Raw genomic sequence first — 24,338 nt, forward strand, 5'->3', positions numbered from 1 at the left:
GAGTATTCAATTACTGTTCCTGAGTAAAGCCAAGCCATGCACGCACTGGTGTATCAGCAGCAGATGACGAGGCGCGCAGACTGTCAGCCCCGCACCACTGCGCGGTTTAAAGCCACAGGATTTGGATTAAATAGCTTGTGAGAGAACCGATGAGCCTTGAGCGCGGGAGGGGAGGGGAGCTAAAGGCTGATTTTTATCTTTTACCGGATCGAGAAGGGGAGGAGGCACGGAGAATGAGTTATTCTTGTAGCAGCACATAGCCTGTTTGCTGCACGGTGTATTTAGCCAGCGCGCAACTAAAAGCTGCGACGCAACTAAATCGGCTTCTGCGGCGACGACGCCGAGAGCATCAGAAAGCCTCTGCTCCTGTCAGGTTGCGCACCGAACACCATTCTTCTGTTGGACATGAAAGTGCAGCAGGGCTGCAACTCATCAGACATGGGGATCCCGGTTACAACTGAAGAAGAATTGCGCAGAAATTCCGTAATAACGCCCGATGATGTGCTCGGGCTGCAGAAGATCACCAAGAGTAAGTAACCTGCTACTGTAATTAACATGATGGGAAGAGTATTTAAAGCCGTACAGTTAAGAGTAGATTAGTGGAACCCATCTTCTGCTGTTGTTTCCTTGTTTATGTGCCCTTCCGTATGGAATGTACTCCCTGCGTTAATTTACTGTTTTAATTAGCTGTCTCGAGGAACTAGACTCAGATACCATGGACAGCGACACAGTCTGAAAGGAGCTCAGAGTCTCTATCTTTAAATTAGACTTAGCACTTAAAACCGGTGTGTATCACACTCAGACACAGTTACTGTACATGTTTAATGTCTTACCCAAGGACTAATAGGTCACAATTTGATTTATTTATTTTGATTGGCACTTTAGATGTGGCTTGTTAGGTTTTCCAATTTCACTAATAATACAAATGTGTGTGATTGTAGGTGTTTGCATCTCTCTGTGTCTGAGTGTTGAGGCATTAAAGGATAGAGAGAAGGTGACTGTAGTACTTCCTAGTGTGCTTCTCAAATCCTGCTGAAAAAAAAAGAAGAAATCTCTTCACCTCAAGACACCTGTGGCTCTGTGGTAACAGGTGGCCAGAGATGTGATCCGCTGATTAGAGCTTGTCACAGACAGTGGTTAACTGGAACAAATACAAGAGAAGAATACAATCAGGCTGTTGATTAACATATTATGGAAACTGTTTCCAGATTATGTCATGGAAACAGGACAGGGTAGGCTCTTCAAGGTGACTGGTGTTCCTGGTCTCAAGCCTGTTCATTAGCAGTGTGGTGTCAGAGGAAAAGAGTTTCACAAACTTTCAACTTCTATTTCATGAGTGCTACATAATATCATATACTATCACTATGATTCCCTTTTGTATAGTGTTAAAATGATGTGGGACTGAGGATGGAAATGTGAAACAAGCAAGGGTCTAAGTGGTTTGTGGAGGTGGCATGGAGTCAAAACTAGATACCTGAGGTAGTTGGTTTAAAGAAAGAAATGTGACTTCATAATTCTAATGATGAACATGATAGTTCACTGTTGACCTATACATTTTGCAAATAAATAAAAAATCTTGACTCAAGGTCTTTTTTTTAAATGTGCTTTCACACTCAAATTGGTTGATTGGTCTTAAACTGACAACACAAAACAAAAAGAGTAAGTTGTTATTGTTTTCTGAAAGGCACATTTGCATTAATTTCCATTAATTCATAGTCATAACAGTGATTGACAGTGAAGTCTAAGTCAAAACTGAACACTCTCAAACACCCCCCCCCACACACACACACACACAGACACACACACACACACACACACAATTTTAACACCAACTCTTTGCTGCATCAGTTTTAATTTGATGCCCCCCCCAGCCAAAAAGCAATAGTAGCCCCCTTTAGCAAAAATTATAATTAAATCACTTGCAATGGTGCAGTAATCTCCGCTCTCCACTGACATCTAAGTAATCTCGATTATGTCAGGAGGGCCGTAACAGAGTATAAGTGAGTTTGTTTACATTGCGGATATAAGATTAAACGTATAGTTGTTTTGGTCCCTTACAATTAATTTACTGGCCATATACAGCTGCTAATTCTAATCAAAAGATATCATATTTGGAGTATCCACTCAAAGTGAGTTGGCTTTTGTATCCTGTCAACAATGATATTGCTGTTCATTTGGAACGTTTGGGTTTATAAAAATGAACTGACGTTGAATCTGCTTCCTTGTTTCCTGTTAAGAGATGAGAGAACACAAAAGTCTCTCCAAGGCCCAATCATTTTAAACGACAGACCATACCACAGAGAAAAGCCATTGTGTGCCGTGCAATTCAGGGTATCCTTTTCTGCTGCATAAAAAAAGGAAAATCGCGGTGTGAAAAGAGGGAAGCAGAATATGCCTCACCCTGCAGGGTAAATTACTTTTTCAGTTGTGCTTTTGGGACGTTAATGCCACCATTTTGGGGCAGCCTAGCTCCAGTCTGTCACAGTGGTTCACTGCTGATAAGCGAGGCACAGCGCCTCATTGTCACATAGGCGCAGAGGAGTAGAAATATAATCCAGGCAGCAGAGAAGCTCTGCTGTGATATGAAAAATGGCACATTATCAGTTTACTGTTCACTTGATGCATGATTTATGATATGCAGGCAGACAGACATAAACAGAAAACCTGCTGTTACAGAATAAATGTTATGTTTATAATTGACATCTTGTAGGATTCTAATAACAAGAATTAGAACAATTGCTGATGGACAGAAGATGTGTGAAATAGAAGTATCCTTGGTTTTTGAGGAAACTTCCACTGTTAAACGTGTGTGTGTGTGTGTGTGTGTGTGTGTGTGTGTGTGTGTGTGTGTGTGTGTGTGTGTGTGTGTGTTTCATCCTGTTCAGTGCATTTCTGAAATTGTTTTTGTGTTTTCTGGAGTGGGCAATCACAGCAAGGTTTAGAGGATTTATCTGTTGATAAAAAGAGAAGACATGCCTCCTAATTTGACTGCAAGAGTTTAAAAAAAAAAAAAGATGCACTCTTCAGTTTAGTCAAAGCAACCTCAGAGCTCAAGATCCCTGGTCTAACTCACTATTAGACCATTGTTGTTCAGACCGGAAAGAGGCCTGAGTTAAAACAGGGGTCTGCATTGGCGGGAACGTGTTGTTAAGGTACTGGTGAGACAATAAAATACAATCCAGGAAGTCCAGTTTGAGTAACAGATTAATGCTTTTAAAGGCTTATTTATAATACTCACAGTTGGGATTGTACAACTCTGGAAAGTTATTATGGTGCCAAAGCTGTGAATTAACTTCAGATCAACATTAATATACATTTTAGCAAGGACTTTAAATTTTGTCTCCTTTCACTTTAACTTTAAGTGCATCAGAGAGGGACCTCTCAATGTCCAGAATGAACAGGAGGAATAATTACAGCAGGCAAAACCTCATGCAATGTCCTTATGAGCACCTGACTACTGTTTTAAGACAGACTTCAGACATTTTGAACCTATCCTTTATTGTGCAAGAAGAAAACACCCAGCTGCAGATGGAAGGGTAGAGAGGACAGAAAGGTTGGGTAAAAGGCCGCTGTCTTAGGATAATGGTTTGTTTGGCAAAAGCATTCATGGTGTTGCACTGAGACACATAAAAATAGAAGAAAGTACTTGTATGGTAAGTGATTGGTGTCTTGCTAGATCCCATTATAATGTATTTAGAATAAAAGTGAAGCAAGATACCTTCAAAAAGTAAAGTCAAAGTAGGAATTTTTATCTAATGGGAGGAAAAAGCTTCGCCACACCAGATCCTTTGTTGTACTACTGGTATGTTGACTCAAAGAATATACATTTATTTGTAATTTTGCCTTATTCAAATTATTTACTCAGAACAGCCTGGTTCCTATGCCACTAATGGATGATCAATTATTTGGCTTTATTAAGTCTGGGACACAGAGCAGTGCTTTATCTACGTCGGGCGGGATTTCCACTCTGTGATGTCTGCCAACACAATGGATACAGCTTTAATTTAAATTGATTGGTGCAGCTGGTTCTTAATCTCCCATGCACAGCTGTCGCAAGGTTACTCTTTCATACTGATTTGACATGGAGAGAAGTAATCAACGCGCTCTCATGATTTGTCTTTTATCAGTTATTCTTGCTCTTTGAATCAGGCATTTTTTGCCAAACTTAAGATCACATTAACTCAATATTAAAAAATTGTATCAAATACATGATATTGTGCTGATTGTACTGTTCTACGAGTTCGACAAGGTTCTTGATCAATATCAATAACTCAGGGATTACTGGCCAGTGCGGATTTTTCCGGCTGAAGCTCTGTGTTAAAGGAGAACTATATAGCATCATGAGGTTGATACTGGTATTTTGTGTTTGTACTAGGACATGTTTACATTTTTTAATGTTTAAAAAATCGTTTATCTTACTCACACTGCTTCACCTGTATACACTCTCTGTATGAGACCCTGTGCTGGACCGCTATTCACTTTAAGCCCCCCTCCAATAAAGCCCATTTACTCTGATTGGCCAGCGTGTTCCCTGGAATCTCCGCTGCGCTCAAGTTTTGTTTCACTAGTAGCAGCTGGAGCTACTGCAACAGAGTTTATAGCAGGACTTTGTACCGTAAAAAAATCCCAAATAAAGACTTTAAAATCAAATACTACACAACCAGACATGTCCCAGTAGTAATGCAACCCCGAAATTGGGGAGAAATAACCAGCATTGGCTGCCAAGAGTACAGCTATCTGGCGTTAGCATGCAGCTACTTAATAGTTAGCAGTATGCTAACGTTAGATTGTACTGAAACAAAGCAGGTCTTTTTTACCATCAACAATCACAGATAAAGGCTTCTGAGCCAAATACTACCCAATCAAACATGTTTCAGTAGTAATGCAACCCGAAATTGGGAAGAATTTTAACAAAAATTGGCAGCCAATCCTGCTTACCAGGAGCAGATGACCAATCATAGAAGGCCAGAGAGTGTTGCTTAACTCTTAGCCCAGAGTAGAAGAAAAAAACAGAGCATTCTGAACAGTTGGCAATCTGGACATTTCAGCTCACAGGATTTGTTTAAAATATGTTTACGTCTTTATTTGGCCATGTATAACATGAAAATCCAACATGACATTGTAGATATGACAAAAAAATACGGAAAAGCATAATATGTCCACTTTGAAGGCCCACACTTCAATCTGTGTGCATTTTGGATTTCAATTGACAAAACAGGAAAAATATACAGTCTACACTATTTATTTTTAGCTAGCTTTGTTCTTTCAGGTTTCGGGTACTAAATCATATTGGCTCAGACCAACATGCAGAGAAGACCCTCTTTGTACCAATAAGAGGTAAATAATCCTAAAGACCTTGTCACTACTGGAAGCAAGATGGCAGATACGGAGGCCAAGATACAGACAGCGGCACCATGAATTTCTCCACAAGTCTATAGTTCCCATGATTTCCAGATCATTGATGATATACCTCTTAAATAGCACAAGTGAGTCTGTGAGTTTAGACCAGATCAACTAAAGAGTAATTTATTTTTCTTTGAAGAATATTTAAAGGCTAGCCTGGATACCAGCTGAATTTAGCCCCGCACACAACAGTCGAGGTTCGGACTAGAATCTGAGTTTGACAATGTCAGGCTATTTAAAAGCCCCAAAAGAGATAAACTTATTCAGTCATTGATACCAAAACTGCAATAGCACACCTAAACCCTTTCTTATATATCATATTCTCTATGATGTGGTAGTTTATTGGAGACAGTAAATGTCCCACCTTCTCTAGATAGGATGACAGTTCTATAAGATCTAAATCAGATTAAACAGGGATGATCCTAAACAGAACACATCCAATGTCGCCCTCGCTTATCATTTAATTTGTATAACTTTATATATACATGTATTAATCCTATGGGGAAAATGTATACCCAGTGGATTTACACAAGGAACCTTGCTTTCATTAATGAAATTGACAGACGTCAAAGACAGTATAGTAAAAGTGACATCCATTATAATATTTATCTTGTTACAAAACCTCTTGGTCCTTGATTGCTTTTAAATTTATTTGAGCCCAAATATTCCTCAGCTGTGGAAAAGTTTTTCTTTTATTTGCAGTTTTTATTGGGATTTTACAAACATGATTTTCCAATTTTACATAATCTCATCCGTGTTAGGAAAACATATTAACATACATTTATTAAGGTATTTTTTTGGGGAAATATGTGTCTTTGCTGTACAATTCTGTTACAGTAATGTTACCACTCTAAGATTGGTGTCACTCGTCTAATCCAACATGTCTTGTTTAGTTAATAATTAGCGAGCTGTGCGGATAGGTGGATTTTAGACAGAGCTGGCTGGCTTGGGAGATACACTTATTCCCTTTCTTGCCAAGAGTTAGATGACAAGATCTCTTCTTTCATGACTGTGCTAAACATAATGCTATAGATTGTACCACAAAGACTGGAAAATAGCTAGCAAAACTAACAGAATCCACCTGCCAGCACCTCCAATTAACACTTTATGTCCTGTTTGTTTAATAACTTAGAGCCAGGTCAGCTGTTTCCTCCTGTTTCCAGTCTTAATGCTAAGCTAAGCTAAGTTAAATTAACCATTTCTAGGCTGTAGCTTCTTATATACACATATAGACATGAGACATGACATGAATCTAACTCCCGGCAAGAAAGTGAAGAAGCATATCCCAAACTGTCAAACTATGTCTTTTTTTGTCTTCGTGGTTCAGTGAGCTTAGATCACAATATTTGTCCGGATAAAACTCTTTCACAGAAGATGTTTTTCCACTTGGTGATGCATGCCGGAGAAAGATAAGAAGAAAAAATCTCATCTGCATTCAGCTGTTCGGAATGCAACCTCTCTGCGAACCTCAACGCTTTGCCAGTTTGCCCACAGGTGTTGATACCTGAGAGACATGAAACAACATGCCATGCACAGGTGCACTATACATCATGATGAGAACATCTAGGTGTAATGCTAATGTCACACTATCTGCCTTCAGCTATGGATTATTTGAACACAGAGACAAGTAAACATGTCTGCATTGTTCTTCCTCATGTTGTTCGCATAGAACGGAGACCACAGGGTCAAGTGGAAAGAATAAGACATGTGAGAGCTATCCCTGAGTCTGTAACTCAGGGCTAATCTTGGGGATTAGGGAGCTATAAATGGCAGCACGCTTGTTCTTAATAAATGCCCCTTTGGTGTCAGACAGGCTCTGTGTATCTTACCACAGGAACACAGCATGACTCAAGTCTTGGTGTTCATTTTACTCTCTTTAGAGGGGCTGCTGTCAGAGGGATCTTTTCAGGACTGTATTGACTTATGTGTTATGTTTAACAATAATCAGCTGTCAGTCTGTGGGTCTATGACCAATGTGTGTTAACATAGATGAGATTGTCTGTTAGAAAGCAAACAGCAAAATTCTTTGTATGGCTAAAAACATGAAATAAGATACATGGAAATCACGATAAAGTGAAGGCAGAAAGACCAATATGTAATTATGGCAGATCACCTGTACTGAGAGTTAATGTCATGTTTCCCCACTGGGACAATTAAAGATATTGTAATTGATCATGTCAAATTGTAATTGAAGTCACTGTTGACTCACACCTTCTTAATATTCTGGATCCGATCAGCACATCCTGATTCTTCCTAGTGAAATCAGGCAAAAGGAAGCCCTCGGTCTATAGGAGGAGGCCCCAGGTTGATATCTTCTTCAAACGTGTAACATTGAATTTGCATACCGCTGATGTCTAACCTGAGATACTCTCACTTTGATTTGCTGCACCTTGTTGTTGCGGAGCAGCCAGGTGGATGAGGGGAAGGGAAAAGACAGGCTAATCGAGCTGGCACACTATCAGAAGGAGCGTTGCTAGGTGACAGTGTTGAAGGAAGTGAAGTGGAGCACTTCTTGTGTGTGTGTGTGTGTGTGTGTGTGTGTGTGTGTGTGTGTGTGTGTGTGTGTGTGTGTGTGTGTGTGTGTGTGTGTGTGTGTGAAAGAAAAAGAAAGAAAGAAAGAAAGAACATGAATATCATGGTTTACAGGTGATTCATGAAGTAGGGAGATAGTAACTAATGGATTATTTTGCATGTTAAAGTTTTATGGTAATTTCAATAGTTTGGTTGGACACTTTAGCGGGGATAATTTCCTCCCAACACAATCTATTCCTATAAGAACAATGACTGCAATTTGTTTTTTCTTTTTGCCACACCGCTCTGACTACTTTTGTTGGAGCCAGAGCAAATTCCTAAAGGAATACTTCAAACATTTGGGAAATTGTCCATGTTCTTAGAGTTAGACGGTATGATAGATACCACTCTTGTGTCTGTATGGTAAATATCCAGCTAAATAGCCAGCAGCTTGTTAGTTTATCTTTGCATAATAACCGGAATCTCTGTTGAATTGAAACAAAGTCTGCCTACCAGCACCTCTAAAGCTCACTAATTAACACATTATATGTTGTTTCTTTAATCCGTACAAAATGTCAAAAGGTCTTGTGAGTTGTGGTTTTACAGGTGTTTGTGTGCCAGATTATTTCATGGCCAGGCTAAATTATATTGACAGGAAAAAGAAAAGAAAAAAGTACTGTGAACATTGAGATGGTTAGATAAATCATGTTGATTTGGGTTGATCCTTTTTTCTGACAACTAGGATATTATCTTGATTACCAAGTTCTGAAAACCTCTGTGCAGAATGAATTACTGGATCATTTAATTACTCTCAGGGGCCATTTGGAAATCATTGATTAGTCCCAGCTGTATGTTTTCAGAAACCAGTTTGAAATTAATCTACATTTTATAGACGAATGTCTGTGCAAAAATAAGAAATGTATTGTGTAAGGAGCCTAATCTTACACAAATGCAAGCCTAGACATCTGGTATTGCTGTGAAACGAGGCCCTGGTTCATCATAAAAAAGACTGTGACAAACTGCAGTCTGTAAAATAGGATAAGGTTCAGTCAAGATGTTTGACAATTGTTTTTCTCAAATATGCACTATCCTCTCTGTATCCTCCATCTCTGTGTCTCTCTCTCTCCCGCTGTCTGTCTTTCACTAACTGAAAATGACTCTCATTGTTCAGTGAGTGAATTTTGATCTTTTCTCTCTCCTCACAGCTCACACTTGGTTTTGTTGTCACCAAACGATATGCATCATATAAGATTTGCATTACTACTCCTACAAACCTCTAAAAGACAGTACAGTCAGTCGTCATCAGTCAAGCTGCTCCATGTGCAGAGGCTATGAAATCAAAGGGGTGTAGTCTAGAGTTGGTTACGTGCTCTGGGTTTAATACGACTGTGAGAGTGACATGGTTACGTGTGAATACGTGTCCTGGACTGGGTGAAAGTGACTTCACTGGCTGAGGACTGTTGCAGCAGCTCCATGACAGCTACACAAGATACATTCAGAGTACTCTGCCAACAGATTTTCAAACAGTGCTATCTTCTGTAAAACATTTTAGAAACACTATTTTCCTTATTGGACTTTGCATTGAGGGAAAAGAATGGTTTGTTACCTCTCTATGGATGTATTGAGATGATAAAATAGTCAATTAAGACTGTCAAAAGACAAACATAAAGACAATGTTAAAATGACAACAATTACAATAGAATATTAAAGCTGCAAGCAGCGTTGGACGGGCCCTCACTCCTCTACACCGCAAATCTTCACCAATGAAAAGGGAACTCCCTGCAGGGGCATGGCTACATCATGGGGGGGGTCAAACCATCACCAAAAAAGAAGGAACTCTCTGCTGAGTTGAATGATACCATCACACAGGTGTCTACCTTAAACGGTTCAAATGTTATGAAAGTACATGGGCGTGGATAAAGTACAAGCCACAAAATGGCCACCCTGCCACTGCCATGTCCCATGACGAAAAGTTTTTATTTTGATAACTTTTCATCTTAATTGTCATTTGGAGGAAATCTCTAAGAGGAGTTTGCTAAAGTACAACATGTGGAAATGGCCAAAATCGCTAACTTTGAACTTTAAATTCAAAATGGCGGACTTCCTCTTTGGTTTAGGATATTGCTTTGATGACGTTTTCTGTACGCCTTGACATGCTTCATATGTGTACAAAGTTTCGTTTGTCTACGTTAAACGTACTGCAAGGGCTCAATTTCTTTAACTTTGTTTTTGTGCGTCTATTCCCAAACCCCTTAAAATACATAAATCTTTAACAGACTTGATGTGTCTGCCAATGTTGGTGTGTTTTTGAGTATGGTAAGCCTCTCAAAAAGGCAATTCATTAGCAGAAAAGAATAATAATTCCTTTAGTTTCAATAGGGCCTCAGACACTGCCGGCGCTCAGGCCCTAATGAAAAAGAAAAGAATAGTGTAGTACAATAGTACAGTACAGTCTAAGTTAAGTAGATGTACTTTTATATATATAATGTGACTATAGTTTGGGGATGAACATTGATGCTTTCAGAAGTTATTTAAACAAAAATCATTAACTTAAAGGTTATGGTGCATTTTCTGTCTATTCAGTAAAAGTCTTTAAGATCCGAAACGGACAGTTTTGATCTTTATCGTAATTACAATTTGTACATTTAATAATTACCAGAGATGACTCCAGTTATTGACATGACACGACATGGGGGTTGTTCATTCTTAATAATTGGGTGTATTGAAATATTCTAGATATCCTTTTTGGTGTACTGTACTTTATGAAAAGGTCTATAATTATCTTCAAGCAGGTGGCTAAAGTGTGACCCAAGTAGAAGATGCTGCGGTTCCGCTTGTGGAGGTGTGTGAGTGTGTTTATTTTATTTGGACCTTCATCGTTCACCCCTAACAGTCCTTTAAATTTGTTGCATGAAGTCATCAGTAAGAAAGACTCTTCAACCCTTTCGCAACTTTGAGCACTAATAATACCTGCCCCTACCATAACCCTAACGAGATAGTACAGTAGGTAGGTGTGCGTGTAAACGCATGTGTGTGAGACATTCCCATCCCAACCTGCAGGTCCATGTGATGTAAAACACAATAAGCCTCTTAGGTCTAATCCTGCCCCTTTGGGAGAGGGCCGTCTCAGTCTTGCTTACACACACACACACACACACACACACACACACACACACACACACACACACACACACACACACACACACACACACACACACACACACACACACACACACACACACACACACACACACACAGTGCCAGCAGGAACAAATGTATGTGTAGCCAATGAAAATTGAGTGATTCAGACACATAACAATTGGTAAGCAAGGTATGCAGTTGCTTACGAGCTTGGACCAGGGGCCCGCATCACTGGAAGACATTGATTGACTGCCGGGGCCCCCTATCGCATTTTCATTACTCGTGACAATCCCAGCAGTCCCACGTGCAGCCACTGACCAAGCGGGAGTGAGAACGGGTCAAATTGATTTCCTTGTTTCTGATATGAAGACGAGACGTGTGTAACTCGAACAGCTCACATTTACCAACAAAACAAAAGCAAAAGACGTCCTGCCCACATGTACACATTTTAACATCATTGTACACTATAACGTTTTTTCACTATAAACTTGCTGCTGTTTCAGTCCTATCGGCTCGCTGCAGCAGGTGGGGCTGCTGCTCCTTTTCCCCCGCGACCGGCGCACGCACATACACATAAACACACACAATCACACACGTTGGATGCAGGAAAAACTGTAGATGAATGCAGTGAGTGAATAATGAAGATGTCAAACTTTGTCCAAATGAATAACCTAAATGTGGACATTTAGAAGTGTTTATGTTGACGCTTTCGCCTGTGACTGTACATCGTATTTAATATCTCAAGATCAATACAGTGTTAAAAGCAGATAAATAGGCTGTTTCAATGAGATCCTCTAACAATGGTGGGTCCTCCAAAAGTTGTTTTAATTAATCGTGGAATTACAGTGTCTTTGTAACATAAATAAATAATTGTGAATCCAAAAATTTACTTACAAATCTCCTTCCTGTCAACCCAGCGTCATGTCTCGTTTGTAGCTTGTAGCCATTAGCTCCAGCGTTCCAGCAGGTTTTTAATGTCTTTGTAGCTCTTCCAGAAGTTTAGTAATCCGGCTGGGAGGACAGTGACTTTTCTGAGAATTTGCACAAGTAATTCCAAAGGGATAAATCCATGACTGAACGGACTTCAGGCAGGATCCAAGAGGTGCTAATTGATTGGTTAATAGTTAATTGAATGTGGCATTTAGTCAGCCAATAGAAACCCCTAGTGGGAGGGACTCGTATTTTGTGTGTGTGTGTGTGTGTGTGTGTGTGTGTGTGTGTGTGTGTGTGTGTGTGTGTGTGTGTGTGTGTATTGGGAAATAGACACAGAGAGGGCAGGTGGACCCCTGGAGGCCCGGAAGCTGAAAAGAGTGTGATTTAATTAATGATTATTGTGATTTCAATCTCCAGTTCTTCAAATAAAATTAATCAAACTTAAAAAAAAGAAACCTCAGCCCAACATAATTAATAATTACAGACATAAAACAAGAGGTGGAAATAAATAAAAATGTCAATAGGCAGAAAGTAAACATTTAATGCACAAAAACAGAGAAGAGAAACAGTTAAAACCATCTTTCCCACAGAAATCCCCTCCATAAAACACTAAATGTGCAGCACATTGTCTTACATATAAACTTTAGAGACATTAAAGCTTAATTCTGAAAGTTCCACTCACCCTGTTCTTGTTAAGTAGCCTACTTATCAATCTGGGTTCAGCGTCGGAAGCATTCACTGTAAGTCTAAGGTCGGAAAACAAGAAGCAGCCTGGTGAATTGAATGAATGTTGCTGAGCTGTTTTGTAATTAACAACATATCATTTTACCCACTGTATTATACGTATACATTGTCTCCACAACACTAAACCTGTCTGAAAGACTGTGTACGTATGGTTGGTGTCATACTTGGCACAGAGAACGATCTGATTTGTAGAAAATAGCATCCCTGGCCTTTTTGTGAGGTTAGTGGGGAGCATCCCCAAAACAAGGTCAGGAGAATGTGTACAGCATGGAGCAGGCTGTATACAGGGATGATTTTCAAACTTGCCTGTAACAACAGATATTACGGCATCTTGGCATGCAATGTATTATTAATTGACAGCTTGCTGCCTGACATGAAAGGTTTGCTTCATTCCCATTGATTTTAGCAAAAGAGAAGAAATAGACAGTTTGTCCTATTTGGGTGAGAACAAAGTAGTTTTCTCTCTTTTCCAGATTATCTTTGTTCTCCAGAAGAAAACGTCCATATGATCGACTTCACCAGGTTTAAAATCCGTGACATGGAAACAGGAACGGTCCTGTTTGAGATCACGAAACCTCCAACACCAGGTCAGCTCCAATCCTTAGGAACAGATTACAAGACAGATCCACAGCTTTATGCATATATTGTGAAGAGACTCAATTTTTTGTTTTTGTGATATGTGCCACTTGTTGTTTTTTTTATATCTCACGGTCCATGGAAGGAATTTTATTATTTATCCTTCTAAATTTTATTGTATGATATTTTTCTTGTCTCCATTACTCTGCAGAAGATAAGCCAGCATAGACAATGTAATAAGGGATATAAAAGACATAATTCATGTCAGGCATTAAAAAACTTGTATGTGAGGTGTACTTCTAATTCCATTCTTTTCTTCTAAATGTCTCCTCTTTAGCTGGAGGCAAAAAGCACTGTGACCCTAACGCTGGCCGTTTTGTTCGATACCAGTTCACCCCAGCCTTTCTGCAGTTGCGGCAGGTTGGAGCCACGTAAGTTGTCATTCAGTGTGTATTTGAAGAACGTGAGAAAGAGGAGAGAAAGAGACGTGTCCAAAAAAAAGTTGAATGATGCAATAATATCCGGTCAACCCTGCTGCACTGACAGAAGACACATACCGGATGTGGGAGATATGTGGGCGTCAGAGTGGGACGGCAGGCTGACAATAACAAGTGTGAACATACAGAGCAGCCAAACCCACCTGCTGAGTCAGGCACCAAACAGCTGTCAGTGGTCATGAGTGGTGTTCATCAACAGACTCCTACTCTTATTTCAACCCAAAAACTGACTCATACAGATAATCTAGGCTAAATGAAAAAGCTCAATGCATATTGATATGTTTTGTGCACCAAATATTAGTAGAAGTGTTATTTTTTTTGTTTAGCATATGGCCTTAGAAAATTATTCTGGAAGAACAATTTAAAGGATATTACATTTTTACAAGTTTAGGCCTTCATTCTTATCTGTAATAACAACATTGTATTAATAAATTTACAATACTTGCTGAGCTTTGGCAATCCAGCAACATCCCTAAAATGACGCCAGGCTAGGTTGTAAATGGGTTAGTTTAACTTGTATTTGTATTTTCATGATCTATTTTGTCTCCCAATTTGGACAGACTCTTCGGTCTTCGCCATGGCCCGAGCAGCGGAGTCGTTACATTCGTCCAATGAAGCAGAAAAGTAGAGCAGAGCAGCATAATCTGCAAAAAACATTTGATTTAGGGTTTGCTCCACTGACCAATTATCAACCTGGATAGAAAGTAGACATCTGTGAGATCACAAACATTACTTTGAATACACAACCTTCTCCTCAGCTCATTTACAGTTCTCCTGTCCAGTGACAGGAGAACGGTTTATTATCAACACCGCTAGCCAGTGTGTAGGTGGCTCCGTGTGTTGGTGTGTTGGTGTGTCGGTATGTTGGAAGCTGTGGTGTCCTCATGCAGGGACTTGACTGGATGCCAGCACAATTCAACAGGGTGACTTAATGTGCCAAATTCAGTCAAGCTGCAACTTCCGTGCCTAAAACGTGAAGCCAATGAGGAAGTGCCTTAACCCTCCATTCTATCTAATTTACACTGGCTCCAAAAAATAAGTCAAATTCTATACAAGTCTATGGGGAAATGACCCTACTTCTTACTTATTATTACCTCAATAAACATTTTCATAACAACTTTATGGATTCAGTTGATAGTCTTAAGTCTTCTTCAATACGGCATAATGTTCACTTTGTAAATTATATATTAAAAGATGTGTTATAGACAATACACACGATAAAGCAGGTGATGCTTCTGTAGCATAGCTACAAGCCGACCTGTCAATCAAGATAGAGGCTTAGCAATGCTTATCCATGACCCTTTGTGCATTAAAATGGCATGTTTTCATCTTAAACTTGGTCCCTACCTTGTGTGTTTTCTCTTCATCAAAGTTTATTAAAACAAAAACAAGAAATGTCTTAGCTAGCTAGCGCTACCGTTAGCTGGTAAATTATAGCATTATTAGGACGAAAACGCCACTTTCAAGATTTTCCGTAGTCTCGTTTTTGGTAAAATGGGGAGTGGGAGAGCTAGGGGCACTACTATCATAGCATCAAAGTCATTATTTTTAAAACACAAAGAAGGCTCAACACAACATGAAACTTTGCTCGAAGTATCACCAAGGGCTCTAAACATGAACTAGAGCGTTGAGAACAGTGTTTGTGTCTACAAAAAAGAAAGGTTTAACAACTCACTTTAGCTGTTGGTTTTTCCGGTCGGCGTCCATCTAGCAAGTCTAAAATAGTCAATCTCCGAATGCAACGTAACAAGGAGGAGAGTAACGATGGAAAGCTCCTAAAGCTTAGTTCCATATAAATGCATATAAATGAGCCTCATATAAGAATGACATTTCCTTCTATGGAGTCCATTCATTCACATTTAGAGATTGACACTTTTTGACTGACAAGATGGTAGATAGCGTAAACAACTGCTGAAGTGAGTTGTTCACAATCTTTATGTGTTGAGCCCCTGGTGATACTTTAAGCAAAGTTTAATGTTGTGTCGAGCCTTCTTGGTGGTTTAGAAATAGCGATTTTGAAGCTATAATCGTAATACCCCTAGCACTCCCATTGAAACGGCCATTTGAACAACAACAAAAATATGGTAAATCTTAAAAGTGATGCTTCCGTCCTAATTATGCTTTTAAGTTTGACTCGAGTACATTCACAAAAATACCCTAGATTGCATTTTGGTGAGAGTTAGGCTCTAAGTCTGCTGATTTTCAAACAGCTCTGTGTACTGCCATATGCTGATGAACAGCACCGGATTTAGCTCCCAGTAAAACTATCTAGATGACTGGCATCAGAAGGGTTATAAATCAGCAATTTTTCTTCTTTAGTGTTTCGATTATTGCAATGGCATGAAACCATACACAACACTGGCTTATGCTGCATGCCAGGTAACTCGTATTCACAACCCTCTACTCGTGACAGTGCCCTGGAACGGCAGTCAAACTTGTAACATACTACCCGTGAACTCTTACCAGATTGTTGTGCTCCCAATTAGTTTTTGAAGTCACACACACATAAACAACAATGGTCAACCTTGTTGATGCTGTACAGATGCCGGTGATTAACAGTGAGAAATAGAAATTAATAGAATTAAAAAAGTAACGTAAAGTAACTCCGTATATTGTAATCAAAACAATACACATATGATGGTGTACTACTACAGGTTAGGTTTATTAAATGAAGCCCAAAATATGTCGACTAGAAATCGCTAGTATCAGCTGGAGCTAGCCAAAGTCAACATTAGGTAGCCGCTAGCTAACGCTAGCTAGAAGGGTTGTTGTAATTTTGCCTGAAATGCTACCAAGTCGAGAGTTGTGACTTGACGTCGTAACTTACCGGCTAAAAATTGTGTCTGGAACGCAGCATTAGACACGTCATCCACCCCAGCTCCGCCTCATTGTACAAATATGGTCACTTCTGTCTCCAAAATACCAAGGTTGCGACGGCCAAAATGCAAATTCCTGGCTTTAAAATGGCAGTCCACACACCAATGGGTGACATCAGGGATGCTGCGTCCAGTATTGTTACAGTCTAAGGTGCTGATGTGGTGGCCACATTCTGCTTTGATGACTTATGCACAAGTTGAAGGAGCTGATAACATTTCACTGGAATTGTACCTTTTACAATATCATGTGACAAATAGAATTAATTGATTGATTGATTTATTGATTTATTGACTGATTGATGAACTAGAGTCTTAGAAATATGGTCCTTTTGCAGGAACATGCTACTTGTTTGATCGACTAACTGCTCGTTTTTCTTGCCCTGATTGACTTTGTTGTACTGATGTTCCTGTATGTCATATATATAAAAAAATATATAATTATTTTACTTGATACAATGTTATTAGAACTGTAAGAAGTGATGGCCCAAACTACATGAATAAGGCCCTAGTTTAAATAAACTGGAATTTTATTAAGTTGGTTCAGTAATTCCCTGCCCATGTTTCTACAGCGTGGAGTTCACAGTGGGGGACACACCCATCAACAACTTCCGCATGATTGAGAGACACTACTTCCGCGACCAGCTGCTCAAGAGCTTTGATTTTGAGTTTGGCTTCTGCATGCCAAGCAGCAAGAACACATGCGAGCACATCTACGAGTTCCCCGCACTGTCCGAGGACATCAGTGAGTATCACACACACTACGCCAACACACATGTGACCACAAGAGACAAACACATCCACGCAGAGACGTGTTATTGTGTATAACAGGATTCAAAATCCTGAGTTTTGTGTGTCTCTTTTCTCTCTCAGTGCGCGAGATGATCCTGCACCCTTATGAAACGCAGTCTGACAGCTTCTACTTTGTGGACAATCAGCTGGTGATGCACAACAAGGCAGACTATTCCTACAGTGGGGGGCCATAGGAAGACTTTCCTCCACCTTTCACTCCACCCTGCTCTAGACATTTTCCTTGTACCACTTCAGGACCAGAAACAGATGAACTAATGGACGATTCACTGACATTAAATGCTCTTGTCTCACTCCTAATAACTCCATACATTTCCATTCAGCTGCCAGACCAATAGATTTCCCCCTTTGACCCTTTGCAGAAACATCGACTCCTGCCAGTTTGATTATCAGTTTGCATCAGAGTGTGTGAGCGAGTGTGTGGGCAGCAAACACATGCAGTGTCTGTACATACTGTTGATTTCAGTCTGTATATGTGGGTTCCAACTGATCATCAGGAATACTTGTTGATTCATTTACATTTTGTGTTTCGATAGCTATTAATATGAAGGGAAAAAGGATGACAGTGAGTCAGAAACGCATCATGAAACATAGAAAGCAATGAAGTTACCCTAAAAAAAGTTTAATAATAAGGAATCCACTTATGGTTTGTATAGAAAGCTCATTACATTTTTACTCCTGAAGTTTCTTAAATTCTAGCAGTACACATCTGAATGATTCATTCTGTCGCCATTTATTTGAACGACAAACAGAAATGTGTACTTTGTCTATGTAAACGTGTCGTTTGTTGTATGTTTTCATGTAGTACTAGAACTACTTCAGGAGTATTTTTAAATAAATAGCCACTTTGAAGTGTCAGAAAACCTATAGGCCTACCATACCAATTTTGATATTCAGTACATTCTCTGTATTACTGAACTATGTGTATACTTTAGTTATGATAAATGTTTTAAGTATAAAATGATGTTTTGACAGCGGAAATTCCATCACTGCAATAAATATGGGTTTTTATCAGAATCTTGATATTCATTTTTTTCCCCACAAAAGATGAAAAAAAAAAGTACTTTGTATGTAAACAATAATGGTAAAAAAAATAGTAGAGCAGACAGTTATCAAAACACTTCCAAAGAAGGCATGAAAACAAAGTGAATATAACCCATAGGTTGTACACTGTGTGTTCTTGTATATAATCACATTTCTTTTGTCTGCCTTGTTTCCTTGAATTTCATTGATAAGATGGAAAAGATGTATTCCAAAATGATGATGTTACCCGATTTGACAGTTTAAATCTAAATGATATCTACTTCTCCAGTATTATTGATTTTCAGATTTTTAGGTGTGGAAATGAACCAACACTTGCACTGATAAAAAGAACCTTTCCAAGTTTTTAAGTTGAAAAAATACTTTGCTTAGATTAATTATGAGTGTTGGGTAAGACTTTTCCACAAAAAAACTAACACTCTTTAATCAGTTTATGACAATGCTTTTACATAAACAGTGATTGTTGAAACTCAGTAACCCAAAGTGCAAAAACAATGCTGGTAAATAAAGTTTGCAGGTGGTCTATATTGTATTTTCCGCATGTTTATCAGGCTACGTTATGTAGAAAACCACAAAAATAGGAACAGGAAGTAAAAGATGTGACTGTTAGATCAGATGATTGAACAAGCTGCAGGTCACAAAGTATCTTTGCTGCCATCTTCTGTGACAACGGTCTTACTGCGATGTTGCCATGATACCATATGGGCGGCTGTGGCTCAGTGGTAGAGCGGTTGCCTGCCAATCGGAAGGTTGGTGGTTCGATCCCTTGCCCTGCAGTCACATGTTGAAGTGTCCTTGGGCAAGAACCCCAAGTTGCCCCCGGTGCTGCGCATTGGTGTATTGGTGTATGAGTGTATGTCTGAGGCACCTTGTACGGCAGCCTCAGACACAGTGTATGAATGTGTGTGAATGGTGAATGTATCCTGTATGATGTAAAAAAGAGTGTTTTGAGTAGTCGTTAAGACCAGAAAAGCGCTATATAAATACAGCACATTACCACCTTTCATCGTCCATCAGGTAAGCATTGTTATTAGACGTCAGTGTTCACAGCTGATCTTATGCTGAGCCAGTATCATTATGGAGCTTATGACTGTAAAATATACAATACACTATCTCACAGGTTGGTGTTTTGTTTTGTTTGTTTGTTTTTTTACAATAAAACACATTCAATAGTTGGAAAAGTTGCCAGAACCAAAAAGCAATAATTGACAGTGTGTGAGGTAACAGGCTCATTTTAGATCCACTTGAGTCAAAATATAACAAAAACAGAGTTAAGTGAATTTTAATCAGTTCACATAAGACGGCAGGATAATCCAGGCAACTGTCCTTGTGTTTCAGGTTGCAGCCAGTGTAATGTAAGGTGATGAATCATCCTCCAACAATGTGTTTATATGTTTACTCTCTAATATGGAAGAACCAAACCCTTGTCTACTGAATAAAGCAACGCATCTTCTAGTATTAACTGACTAAAATAACTGAAATGACAAGAATGCACAAATATATTAATGCATCAATAAAATGAACAACTTATTTATGTTTTATATTATACTTTTTATAACAGGAGCTCTTGTAAATAAATAAATGGTGGGAAAGCCATGTGTAAAAAAAAAAAGGATATTTCCATCAGTTTGTCACACTATGATAAACAGAGGATTTGATAGGTTAAAAAAAAACACCAAGCTAATACTGTGGCATGACGTTGCTTGCAACAATATTCCCCATTCAGGTTAATATATTACATGAATGGTCAGAGAATGTAAAAAAGCCCAAACAGTCATGTATTTACATTAAGGTGATGGATGTGGTACAGGAGGTCAGATACCCAGCTAGACTCTCCATCCCTGAATAAGCCACAGGATGCAGTCCATTCAAACAGCCATGCTGCTCAAAGTATCTGCCTGTGTTCTCGTCCTCATACTCAGCTTTTCGTCGACCGAAGGCAGTCCCCTCTGACGTCTGACCGACAGGGGGCGTGGCCTGAAGGCAGCTGGTCTGGATGCTGTGGTCCCGCAGGGCAGAAGTCGAAGATGGGGTTGTGGTGGTAAATTGTGGATCAGACAGCAGGCTGTCCTCCTGTAACTCTTCCCACAAGTTACCTGAGCAAAAATGAAGACCTATCTGTAACTCAATGTCACAACAAGAAAAGCAGAAACATTTTTCTTACATGTTGGATCTTTCCTTTAACTAGTTGAACCTCACCCACCAACACTAGTAAGCGTCTGGTCACCACTAGTGACACATGTTGGGCTTTTTGTCGCACTAGTACTTATTTTCGGTGCGCTAGTTGAAGTTCCCATTGTTCTAGTTCAACAAAAATGAATACTAGTTAACATATACGCTCCACTGATTCAACTATTGATGTGATAAAATTGCACCAGTTAACATGTATGACAGTCGCACCACCACACTAATTAACTAGTAAGGTCCAAACAGGCATCAACTAGTTGACTAGTGAATGTTTTTGCCTTGACTAGTTAACATATAAGTGGCAACCTGCGGACACTAGTTCACTAGTTGCACTTCCTCGGGCCAACAAATGACAAATTCACCTTTCGAGCCACAAGTTGAAGCTGTCTGTAAAAAGACATCACATCAACACATGTTTTTTTTACTGTAAACTTTGCATTTTTAATGTCAATAAGACTTTTCTGAGGATGTTTTATTGTTATTTTATTGAAACTATTCTTTCTTTTGCCTTTGTGAGCTGTTTTAGGTCCCTCAGGTTGCAATATATAATTAAGGTGTGTGGCAAAATTTCCCACAACCCTCTGACAGACTCTGACCCTGAAGAAGGCCCAGTCAGTCCTGGGTGACACAAGTCAGCCCCTGAACAGCTACTTGAGCAGATTCTGTCTGCCGAAATGCAGGACAAACGCACAAAAATTATTTTGTTCCTGATGCTATAGGCTTTTTAAATAATTTATTGTGAGACGTGGACTTCTGTGTAGTATGTATTTATTTTAGTTTTTCATTGATGATGCTTGTTGTTTGTATAGCCTTTGTGTTGTTTATGTTGCATTCTACTGCTGCACAACGAACTTCCCCCGGATATAATAAAGACTCCTTGAACCTTGAACATGTTAACAATGTGTGCAACATGTAAATGATATAACAAAATCCTGAGTCCTGATTGGTTTGTAACTTTTATTTTGAACTGGAGAGCCAACAGGAAGCCTCAAATCCCCATCTCCCCTCCTCTTCATTAGCATTGTGTCTTACTAGTTAACTAGTGGGCACTTTGGCCTTTACTAGTTAACAAGTAGACATTTTTGGACTACACTAGTTAACCAGTAACATCCAAAAACAATCCAGCTAGTGAACTAGTAAATTTGTATTTTACTAGTTAAAAAACCTGGCTTTTAAATCAAGAATATGGAATAAATGCTCAAAGAGCGTTCCATACTACGTGTCAAACATGTGCCTTTTCGGCTTTGACAAGTCAAAATGTCTGCTGTGAAAAAGGTGTAGCAGAGAATGACGAGAAATAAAGCAAAATGTCACGGAGCCATCGTTAATGTAATTCTTTGTACCTGTGCTTTTGCTTCTTTAACATGAAAATGTCTGCTGAGGCCTGACAAAAGCACAAAGGTTTAATTAAGATTTTTGTTAATCGACAAATGCAGACTTTGTACCCAAACAATATGATGCCACATATCGACATCCCAGTTACAAAATGAGGAAAGCAATTGCTAGCATGTTGTGAGCTGAAAATAGCTAGTTAGCATGAAACAGGACTTGTACTGATGTACAGTGGCTTGAATAACTTTACAAACCCATGCTAAAGTTGATTAAAAAGAGGAATAGAAAACCGTCTTTTAGAAATTGATCTTAATGCCTTAATTAAAAAAAAAAAATCCAACCTTTTAAGGATACCAATTTTCTTTGTGAATAAATAATGTATTGTAAATAAATAAATGTTCTTATACATAGAGATAGGCATGGTTTTATTTCAGTTACCTTAATAACTGGTTTGATTTGTATTGAGAGATTATCTAATGGAAAGTTCCCCATGCCTATCTCTATGTATGGTGAAGGGTATGTGATAATGGGGGGTTATTTTAATTCCAAAGGCCAAGGGAACTTTATCAGGATGCATAGTATCCTGATCCATGAAATAACTGGCCTTTAAAAATAAAAATGTGCCTGCCTCTATGGGAATTTAACATAGGGGTGTGTGTACTTATTCCCCCTGTATTTTTAAGGAACAACATTTATTTATTTACAATACATTATTCATTCAGAAAGAAAAGACAACTAGTGTCCTTAAAAGGTTGGATTTTCAATTTTTAATTTTTTAATTAAGGCATTAAGATCAATTTCCAAAAGATATTTTTTTAGTACTCTTTTTAATGAACTTTAGCATGGGTGTGTAAACTTATTCAAGCCACGGTATCTGTGATGATCTTTTTTCACGTGTGGTGTGTGTGTGTGTGGGTGTGTGTGTGTGTGTGTGTGTGTGTGTGTGTGTGTGTCATTGAATCAGAACTTTCTCTCTTTGCACAGCAAAAAAAAAAATACTAATAGCATGCCTGTCTCGTACCTTGCAGCTGCAGGTCAGTCAGACTGGGGTTGAGCGTGTCGATGTCATAACTGGCGTCTCCTTCCAACAGCAAGTCCTGCATGTTTCTGGAGCTGAACTCAGCCTGCAGGGCGGCACTGTAAACAGGTGGCATCTTACCAGTCATGGGGGAGTGCAAGCTTCCAGTGGCTGATGGGACGCCAGCTGCAGGCAGCTGTCCACACGGTGAGTATAGGACAAATGAGTTGCTAGGGTGAGCAGTGGGAGAGGGAAGGAAACGGGGCTGCTGAGGTTGAACTTGGGCATACTGTGGACGCTGAACGGGTAGGTAGGGTGGGCGGAGCTGGGCTGGGGCGCAAGATGACGAGGTGGGGCCATAGATAGGGGCCACTCTGGATAACAAAGCTGGGTTGGTGTAAAGTGGCACAGACCTGAATTTGTCCGGTCTCTCTCCCAGAAGCTGATCAAGGTCTTCTGTAGAAAATGGGTGTATCAAATGAAGTTTGAATCAAATATATAGCCTTATAAAATTAAAAGGTACAGGTCAGATAAAAAAGAACTGATTAAAAGGGCAAATGTCTATACAGTACATCTTTGACCTTTTAATCTCTTACTGTAATAAATCCATTGTAAAAATCAATCTTCTGTATAAAAAAAAAAATGTAGTTCTGAAGAATTTCCGAATCAATTTCCTCCCATTTAGGGGACCCACCTGGCTTTGCCATGCTCCTGCGAACAGTGACAGGGTCCTTGCGACGCCACTTGTTCAGCTCCTCCTGCATTTTCTCCACCTTGGCTGGATTGAGAGCCCAAAGACAGCCTTTACGGGACGAGTTCCCATTTTTGTTCTCCACCTTCTCAAAGCACTTGTTCAGGGAGAGGTTGTGACGCACAGAGTTCTTCCATCCATCGGGAGCTGACTGACAACAGGGAGTGGTAGACAAAAGCAGAAGATTGAAAATAAAAAGGTTTAAAGCAGCTGCTGTGTTCTTTCTCAGAGTGGTACAGAAAGAAAAGTACTGAGAAAACTTTATTAGGGCTGCAACATCCTATCCACTGCGCTACCAAGATAATTCATATAATTTTTTATATAGAAAATTGTAAAGAGAATTGTAAAATATTATCTTCCAGTGAGTTTTAGGTGCAATTATTTCCCAAAAGACAATGAGAGTTTTACTGAAGTGCCCCCTAGAATCTGTTACCACATTCAAGAACTCTTTGACAGAGACAGCTTTCCTCTATCCTCTATCCTCTATCCTCTATATATATATATATATATATATATATATA

General features: G+C 39.3%; 2 protein-coding genes across 7 annotated transcripts in view; one reads left to right on the forward strand and one right to left on the reverse strand.

Annotated features, from left to right (window-relative positions):
- Positions 1 to 210: 210 nt before the first annotated feature.
- On the forward strand, positions 211 to 18,501 carry unc119a1 (unc-119 lipid binding chaperone a1). 2 transcript variants are annotated; one of them, XM_032512312.1, is made up of 5 exons: positions 211 to 529; positions 13,206 to 13,319; positions 13,649 to 13,739; positions 17,251 to 17,423; positions 17,552 to 18,501. In XM_032512312.1, the coding sequence occupies exons 1-5, from the start codon at positions 406 to 408 to the stop codon at positions 17,662 to 17,664; spliced, it is 615 nt and encodes a 204-aa protein (XP_032368203.1). In that variant the 5' UTR covers positions 211 to 405; the 3' UTR covers positions 17,665 to 18,501. The 2 variants fall into 2 exon arrangements, with proteins under 2 accessions (XP_032368203.1, XP_032368202.1); XM_032512311.1 differs by having other exon boundaries at positions 215 to 529; positions 13,646 to 13,739.
- A 1,294-nt stretch (positions 18,502 to 19,795) lies between these two features.
- foxn1 (forkhead box N1) overlaps positions 19,796 to 24,338 on the reverse strand; it is a 27,470-nt gene continuing 22,927 nt past the window's right edge. For all 5 annotated transcript variants that reach the window (XM_032512301.1, XM_032512302.1, XM_032512303.1 and 2 more), the window contains 3 exons: positions 23,761 to 23,968; positions 23,070 to 23,522; positions 19,796 to 20,625 (listed from right to left, as the gene is read on the reverse strand). In XM_032512301.1, the coding sequence (XP_032368192.1) occupies positions 20,312 to 20,625; positions 23,070 to 23,522; positions 23,761 to 23,968 (975 nt within the window). In that variant the 3' untranslated portion in view covers positions 19,796 to 20,311. The remainder of the gene's footprint in view (positions 20,626 to 23,069; positions 23,523 to 23,760; positions 23,969 to 24,338) is intronic.

This window comes from Etheostoma spectabile, chromosome 3 (genome assembly GCF_008692095.1).
Source record: "Etheostoma spectabile isolate EspeVRDwgs_2016 chromosome 3, UIUC_Espe_1.0, whole genome shotgun sequence".
Classification (NCBI taxonomy): domain Eukaryota; kingdom Metazoa; phylum Chordata; class Actinopteri; order Perciformes; family Percidae; genus Etheostoma; species Etheostoma spectabile.

What these genes read in the sequence shown, in the direction of transcription:
- unc119a1 (XM_032512311.1), top strand. Translation starts at nt 406, where the DNA reads ATGAAAGTGCAGCAGGGCTGCAACTCATCAGACATGGGGATCCCGGTT. An exon ending in CACGAAACCTCCAACACCAG is followed by an intron (nt 13,320 to 13,645) that starts GTCAGCTCCAAT and finishes TCTCCTCTTTAG; the next exon opens with CTGGAGGCAAAAAGCACTGT. An exon ending in CGCACTGTCCGAGGACATCA is followed by an intron (nt 17,424 to 17,551) that starts GTGAGTATCACA and finishes TTTCTCTCTCAG; the next exon opens with TGCGCGAGATGATCCTGCAC.